Raw genomic sequence first — 8,395 nt, 5'->3', positions numbered from 1 at the left:
TTTTACCATTTCAATTTGGCAAAAACAAAAGGAAGAGTCTAAATCTATATAACCGTAGGTGAAGAAGCTATGTATTTGCCTTGTTCGCCCAAAAGTTAGGCGTTATTCTTTTCCATTTCAACTACTCATTCCTTCGTTTTATTCACTTTTAGCACTTTAACTCTTGCATTATTCATATGTTCTATTTTCACTTCTCTTAATGATTTACTAACCCTTAGGCCTAATCTCAATCACTTTTAATGATTTATTACCCTCATCACTTAATGTTTTCAGAAAAAGGCCTGAATCATGAGTGTTTAAGACCTAAATCATTAGTGAATATTCTCAAAGTAATGCATCGTCAAACATGGAGAGTCAAAATGAAAAGAACTTTTAGAAACGGAGATACTAGTAAACTAGAGCCAATTTTAACCCAAAAATTTATATTTGAAACTCGAGATTGTGAATCAAGCATATTCAAATTGGGTCTAGGTTAGAAAATGGCTGTATCAAGTCAGTGAGTCCATACAGATCAAACTTGAGAATAGATTAATGCATCCATTGGTTTAGTATCTTTGGATCGGATCAATTTTTGATAGTTCTACATATTAAAATCTAAAATAAATTAAATTTTCGCTCGTATATGATTCCATTGTTAGCTTAAACAATACCAACAGAAGAAAGCAGACGGAACAATAAGAAACGGTAATAGAAACTGCAACTCTGATTTTGATCTGATTCCAAAAATATTAACAAACCTGAAAAACATCACACTAGCTGACTACAAATACAAAGGGCTCCAGCACATGAGCTAGAAGACTAATATCCCTATCTATACAACAAGCACACCACTGCCATTTGAAAATACTCTTGCCATAAGGTTAGTTACTTCGATATCCTTAACCCGAAAGTCTCAGCATGCGATACGGCGATAGCAGTCAACGTCAGAAGCATACCAAGTAAGGATGCCATAATTTCCACTTAATACAGAATAACTGGGATGCTGATTGCAATATTATAATCAATCACCAAATAAGATATATAAAGAATAAGAAAAGGACACATTGGAGCAGAACTGTCCAGTTTCACTCCTAAAGAGCTCCTAAAGCTGTTCTTGCTAGCTGTTATTGAGTGCTGCGTGTTAAACCACCTCGTCCAGCAGCCCTGCACAAATTACAATTGGTGGTTCAAAAGTTAGACTTGCACAGACAAGGTCACCGCATAACGTTGCCATCATGAGTCATGACAACCAATCTGCTTCAAGCATTAGAACTCCACATGTTCCTCGTTAAAATGATCTCGATGCAATAAATATTAGTCTAACCTTAATCTAATCTTCACAGGTATACTTCATTTTTTTCAGATAACATTTAAATTTTTACAATCTACTTTTTTTTATTTTTTTATTAGTGATTTATGCCAAGGAAAAATATAGTTAAGTGGGATCATGCTAGATTTACCTCAAAGTATATTTTCAAAAATATCTTTTTCTATAGTGAAACCAAACAAAGGAAGCAGTATTTTGGGAAGACTATGCCGTTGGAATAAGATGAAAATAGATATAAGGATCTGCAAATACACGGAATTCCCCACTTTGATAATGTTGAGACGGCCAAAGTGGACAATATTTAGATTTTTTACCTCTCTGACTATACACCTAATTTAAACCCAACCTTTTCAACTCTCACTAAACACAACTGTGACATTCAAAGAAGATTCTTATAGTTTGCCCAAAACTTTCAAAGCTCCTTAGGAAACATGTGAAATGTCTCTATATCAAGGAACACAAAACATTTTGTTCTTTGCTAAATGTTAAGGTCAGTTGTCTTCTTTTTTTTTTTTTTTTTTTTTTTTTTGGAATGTCAGTTATCTTCTCTGCTGTTAGTTATCATCCATTTTCATAGCTGTTTTGTTAGGGAGGGAATGCAAGAAATAATTTGATAATATACCATTTTGCAGCTCTTACGTAAGGGGAAAATACAAGAAAAAATGGGAAAAGCAACAATGAATAAGTGAATGACCCTATGTATTTAAAAAAGCAAATAACCAAATATGTAACTAGTACGAAGAGTGCGACCATGGAAGGGTTAGACGAGGGAGAGGGAGACCGAAAATGACTTGGTTGAAAGGAGTTAGGAAGGATATGAAGTATATACTCAAAATACTCCATGCGTGCAGAAATGTGTGTATCAAATGTGGATGATTGCACTTGGTAAGAGATGGAGAAGGCAGTCACTAGAGTTTAAGAAAATGACATAACTATTGGAGAACAGGTGAGGCCATGGAAGTCTTAGTGAATGGAGGGAAGGGACTATGATAACCTTTACTCAGTAAAGGTATAATATTTTTAAGTAATGTTTCCTTGATATCTCTGTTTCTTGGAGCAAGTTTCGTCTTCAATGAGTGAGATTAACTTACCTACAGAATACTTCTAGAAGATGTTGGTTACTGCTCCAGAAAGCCTAAGGCTAATAATAACTAAGAGTAAAGGTAAATGGAAGTTTACAACGATTTATTATAAAACTAGTGTAAGAACTAGCAATCAACTTTAAATGGATAATATACTTTTGCAAAAAAGTAAGAGTTAGAAACATAGGGAAAAACGACAGTAAACAAGGGCATAACTGCACAAGAGTGCACAATGATTTTTAGACACTCAGATGTTAAGCCACTACTTGGAACACAGCAATATTATAACACTGCTTCATATGTCAAACAGACAACTTGCGCTATTCTAAGGTTTTTTGATAGCATTAGCAATTAACACTAAACAGATTGGGCAACACGTTAGATAGATCCTATAGATTTTAGAATTATCAATTAAGGCCTTGTCTGACAGATCCTCTTCAACATAACAAAACAGATTCTGTAAAAGATGGATGAGTGATGAGCAACTTACTAAGAATATTAAATTATTTACAAATTTACCTACTGAGGCTGATAAGCTAAGTAACAAAGTCTGGTGAAATTTCATGCAAAAAATTGGTGTCAACATGCATATTAAATATGCTACCTTCATATGACTTAAATTAAAGCATTCAAAAGATCAAAGATAGGAGCACAAATTTTCTGAAAGCTCTTCCATACACCCTTAGCCAAACACCCCTTAAGTACAATAAGTTTATGGTACTCCACAGTCTTACTGAATCAGAAGGGTAGAGAACGTAATTAAAGGAAGGTTTGGAAAAAATAAGTAGCAAGGATATGACAAAACGGACAAATGAACAGATTTATATCTGTTCCCATCACCAAATTTCTTAGACCTGTACAGCGCAAGCAGGTGATTATTTAGCTGGGTTATTCATAGTAATCCTAAACAAATACTCAGTGAAGTAATAGCATATGGTTTATAAAATAAATAAAAGGAGCTTAATGCCTAAACCACTGCATAACTTCCAAGAAACAAATTCTGCGGAATTCTAGAGTGAGAACATGTCAATCAAGCACTCCGTATAAAGTCCCACATATATGTACTTCATTTCATGTTATACCGGACCAGACGTTATGCAGAATAGAGACTTGCTCCGTAAAACATAGTAAATTGATAGAATGGAGCCTATTATCAAAGTTTTCTAATTTTTGGCATTGTAGTCCTAACATAACCTAACTATTTGTATTTTACAAATTGATAGAGTGGAGCCTATTATCAAAGTTTTCTAATTTTTATGATCCCTAAGAAAAAACATGTTTTCATTCTATTGTAGAAAAGAATAAGGTCAGCCGATCAGGTAAATTTTTTCTGTTCCTTTTAGAATAGGCCAATCTTTATCCATTAGAGTAATGAAAAATTGTAACATGCCTGAACTATAGAAGTTTAAAACACTGACCTTCCAGCGAGTAACTGGGAGCTAGCCATGGGACCTTTGGAACTACCAAAGCGCTTAGCTCTGTTCTCTTGCTCCTTTTCTAAGCGCATGGCAGCAACCTCCTTCTCCATAGCAGCTACTTCTCTTCGCATCTTTTTGGCCTCAACTTCCATAGCTTTTGTCAATGTCTCTACTTTCTTTGCTAGCATCTATAAAAAAATACAAACCTTTTACCAACAAGAAAAGAGATAATGAATTGAAGGATAAAGAATGATGTAGCAAGCGATAAATACCAACCTCAATGGCATCATCCTTGTCCTTAAGGCTTTGATCTTTTTCAAGACCAGCCTTCCTCAGAGCAACGACTTCCTTTTGTAACAAATCATATAATACACCTGGGACACTATCTTCCTTAGCAGCTGTCGGTACTTCACTTGGCTTTTCATCAGAATTTTCCTGGGAAGTACTTTGAGGCTCACAATCCTTTGATACTTCAGAAGATTGGTTGGCAGCATAGTTTGAGCTACTTCCATTTAATAAGATTTTACCCCTGTCTAATGACCTTGTACCACCATCGAATGATTTTGAGACCCCCTTTGCATGTCTTAACATCATACTAGCACTTGAAGTTAAAGAAGATCTTGATTGAAGACTCGGTGATCTCTTGGGTAAAAACCCATTAGCTTTGGACATGACATCTGCTCCTCCAAGGGATTGACGACGCCCATTACTTACACTTCTTCCCTCAGGTGTAGATCGGTTACTATTAGTTGAAACTCCCCTCAGGTTCTCTTCTAACACCTTGAGGCGTAGCTGAAACTTTTCCTGCAGAGTGCAGAGAGAAGTTTTACCTTTAACTAGGCAGGATACAACAGATATCAAAGCACCTTTTTGCAAAGAGGTTATCTTACTTTCAACTGGGCTTCAGATTTTGCTGCTCGCTCTGATATAGCAAGTTTATCCCGAAGCTGCTGCATTTCTCCCTGAAATGATATTTTATAAGGAGTACACTGACTATGTAAAAGTTAACAACAATTTTCTTTTCTCCTTTTTTCTTTATTGTGTGAGTGCATACATGTGCACATGCACTAACTTGATCAAGAGCAAATGAGCCAAGTACAGTTAGCCTTAGGTAGTTAAGCATTTAACAGATCCAAGAAATACCTGTAAACATCGCCGCTCTTCAAGCCACTGCTTAACAGGCATCACCTTATCATTTGAATCTTTCCATTCATTGGCTACAACTGTGGCCACCCTGTTAGCAGTTACTTTCGCACGAGCTAGCTCCCTGTCCAGGGTTTTTCTTTCTTCCTGCAGATCAGAAGAAAGCAGAGACTCTAGGTTCAGAAATGTCTCTTGTCACAACAAAGGCATTTTTAAGCCTTGTCAGAGAAAAAATAAATAAGTATATACTTCCTCCGTTTTTTTAATATTACACCACTTGCCTTTTAAGGATATTTCACGAAAATTGCACCATATCCATTTTAGGTAAAGAGATATTTGTGTTCACACCACAAAACACCTAATATACCCTTGCTTTTCAACGCTTAATTTTTATTCTGTGTATACAATCACACGGGCAATTTTGTATTTCTACCTTACTCTCATCATTTTTTCCACTACCAAAAAATTTGTGCCAAACCCTTATGGTGCAATAATAAAAGAATGGAGGAAGTATAATATTTAGTATCATTCAGTGGACAATTCAAAAACAATAAACGTACACTCATTTCTTGCATTTTTCTCTGGTAATCCCTCACTGCATTAGCAGCTGCACCACCAGCAAGAACAGCTTCCTCTAGTTCCTGTACTGTTTGGGTTAGCTTTTCTACTTCTGAAACCTTCTGTCGATGCATTTTGTCCAAGATCTTATTTTCTTCCTGCCAAACACACGCATTTTACATGTAAATCTAATCTACTCATAACTCATTGAATACAGACTCCATAGAGTGAAAAGGCCATCAGGATGAATAATATAAAAGCAATTAATCACCAAAAAATACCTGACATATTTCTATCTGTTTCATCAATTCTTGATTTTTGTTCTGAAGATCATCTACCATTGAAGCTTTAGCAAGGGCCGACTGAATTGTCCTCTCAGCTTCCAATAAAGCAGCTTCTTTTGATTTGGTAAGACGATCTAAAGCTTTGTTGTCATCCTGCAGCTTCCCAATCTGCAAATATTGATGAACTTTTCAATAAATCCTGGAATGAAAACTGCAGTAAGTCATCAGAAATTGATGGAAGGCCCCAGCTAGTTACCTCCTGTCGAGCAATTTTAAGCTCAGCTTCTAAAGGTGCAAGAATGGCCTCAATTGGAGGCATGTCATCATCTTTTTGAGCAGCGTGGACTCTTCTAAGGGTAGCTTCTGCCGCAAATTGAGCTGCCATAGAAGCCTTCTTCTCTTCATTGATTTTCTTAATTTCTAGATTCTGAAAGCAACTGTTATTTAGATAGAAGTAAACACAGATTTACATGACATACCAATAGGACAACATATATTAATACATTACCTTGCTTTCTAAAGAATTTTCCGTAAGTTTAAGTTTTTCATCCACCTTCGTCAGTTCATCAGTGAGCTATTTCTCAGGGAAATACAGACAAGAGAGTCAGTTTTGAAACAACAAAGGACTACGTAGAAAAGTAAGAAGACAATCAGAGACGTTATCCTTCAGAGTACCCAAATGAAGTAATTAAACAAACAAGGTTCAACAAGATAACACGTTACACAGTTACATTCCTAATTCATCGATTTTCTGAAACAGCTCATTATTCATCCTGATGTGGCTTTTAAATTCTCCTAAACACGGTAGGAACCAATACTGTTTTAAGTTTCCCATACTTCTACCCAGAACAAAAGGTAATTCCTCTTCCCCAGCCGTAGAGGATAATGTGTCTTCAAGTCGTTACAGTCAATGTCAATTACTAATCTGAGAGCATCAAAGCGCCAGAACCTCACAAGTAGACCAACCTTGAAATCAGTTCTAGAAACCTCTCGAACATATTAGAGGCATCATAATATTAGTATCCATTTTCCTTGAATCTATGGTCCTGAACCACATAACCCTTTCGTTATAGGTATAGACAAGACGGATTGCTTTGCGGTTTTTTCCAAAGCATCTTCTAGTATAATTCACATATCTACCACTCCAAGCTTCGACGGTCAACATAATATTTCCATGTTGGACAATCCACTCATTACCATAGAGCACAAACCGTAATCCCTCAAGTAATCCCACAACACTGTCCTTTTCCAGGTGCTCGCGGCTAATCTCAGAAAATCTTTGATGAGTCACACACGTCTCAAAATTTCCACCCATTTTCACATAATAATACCATTTTATTAATACAATGCAGCAAGTTTTACAGTATATAATTTTCCCAAATCCGAATTTCTCGCAAAAAATACCCAATTAACATTTTAGCAATGAGATCTCACAAAATCCTCAACACAAAAATCGGACAGAAATTACCAAACATAGCATATTTCAAATATAGAAGAAAATCCACAAGTGTAATCAAATTTTCAATTTAATCAATAAAGTAAAAAAATAAATAAAAATTAATTAACCTCTTCAACAGCTTTCTCCCTAAGGCGTTCAGACAGCCTCAATGCTCTGATCTCAGCTTGTGCTTCAGCAAGTTCCCGCTCTTTATCTGCAAATCTCAAAAAAAAAAAAAAAAAAAAAAAAAAAAAAAAAAAAAACAAAAACCCGAAATTTCAAATCAAAATAAAATCCAGCAGAAGAAAATAAAAGATCAAATTCGAAATCGAAATCGGCATTATGACCTCTGACTTCATTCTCAAGCCGATTTAGCTCCACTTTAACCGGATCCGACCCATGAAGAAGATTCAAGAACTCATCGGCATCAAGACTCGGACGTCGAGAAGGGCGTCGACGGGAAGAACTTTTGCCTTCTTTAAACGATCCAGACACCGCAAGAGGCGGCGGAGGAGTTGGGTTTGTCGGTGACAATGTATGAATAGTTGAGGTAGTTGTTGTTGGTAAAATTTCAGTACTATTTTCAGAAGAAGCCATTGAAATACTAAGCTCTTCATCACCCAGATGATGATGTTCAGCCATTGCTGTGAAATGGGGAAGAAAACCCCCTTAAAAAAAAACTAGATTTTTTTTGTTTTTGAAGATCAAAATGAAAAACCCACAAAAATTCTTCCTTTACTTTTCTGTTTTTGTTTCTCTCTCTGCAATGTGGCAGAGGAATAGGATTGAAATGGAGGTATTTCAAATCTGGGTTTTTGTTTTTTGGGTTTTTTTCATTTTTATTTATTTATTACTTTTAATTTAATTATTTAATGGGGTTTGATTTTGATTTTGTTTTTGTTTTTGTTTTTTTTAGGATAGACAGTAATTACAGTAAGAAAGAGTTAAGCAGAGAGAGAGTGAGAGAGGAGAGAGAAAGAGAGGGAATTAATTAAGCTGGGACGCTTTGCTGTTAAGCAGACATGACCCAGTGATTGTGAGAGAGATCACATTTCTGTGTTTCTTTGAGTATTACATTATCAGTAAATTTATTTCTGATTTTTTTTCGTTAAGTTTCTAATTAAATCCACCAAATGAGGTTCCGAAACTGAGGACGTGTTCACTTC

The 8,395-nt window shown here is 35.7% G+C and overlaps 1 protein-coding gene across 1 annotated transcript; it reads right to left on the bottom strand.

The window, feature by feature from the left end:
• Window positions 1–690: 690 nt before the first annotated feature.
• Window positions 691–8,188, bottom strand: LOC145562395 (microtubule-associated protein 70-2-like). Its single transcript, XM_081622659.1, has 11 exons — window positions 7,577–8,188; window positions 7,358–7,443; window positions 6,300–6,365; window positions 6,048–6,218; window positions 5,789–5,959; window positions 5,510–5,665; window positions 4,950–5,096; window positions 4,697–4,768; window positions 4,083–4,610; window positions 3,807–3,994; window positions 691–1,143 (listed from the first exon to the last, which is right to left on the bottom strand). The coding sequence occupies exons 1-11, from the start codon at window positions 7,869–7,871 to the stop codon at window positions 1,104–1,106; spliced, it is 1,920 nt and encodes a 639-aa protein (XP_081478785.1). The 5' UTR covers window positions 7,872–8,188; the 3' UTR covers window positions 691–1,103.
• Between the last annotated feature and the right edge of the window lie 207 nt (window positions 8,189–8,395).

Source organism: Chenopodium album, chromosome 10 (assembly GCF_948465745.1).
Source record: "Chenopodium album chromosome 10, dcCheAlbu1.1, whole genome shotgun sequence".
In the NCBI taxonomy this organism is placed as follows: domain Eukaryota; kingdom Viridiplantae; phylum Streptophyta; class Magnoliopsida; order Caryophyllales; family Amaranthaceae; genus Chenopodium; species Chenopodium album.
The sequence above is the reverse complement of the archived record's forward strand: the minus strand, read 5'-3'. Positions and strand labels throughout refer to the sequence as shown.

What these genes read in the sequence shown, in the direction of transcription:
- LOC145562395 (XM_081622659.1), bottom strand. Translation starts at nt 7,871, where the DNA reads ATGGCTGAACATCATCATCTGGGTGATGAAGAGCTTAGTATTTCAATG. An exon ending in GGGAGAAAGCTGTTGAAGAG is followed by an intron (nt 6,366 to 7,357) that starts GTTAATTAATTT and finishes CCTGAGAAATAG; the next exon opens with CTCACTGATGAACTGACGAA. An exon ending in AAAATTCTTTAGAAAGCAAG is followed by an intron (nt 6,219 to 6,299) that starts GTAATGTATTAA and finishes AGTTGCTTTCAG; the next exon opens with AATCTAGAAATTAAGAAAAT.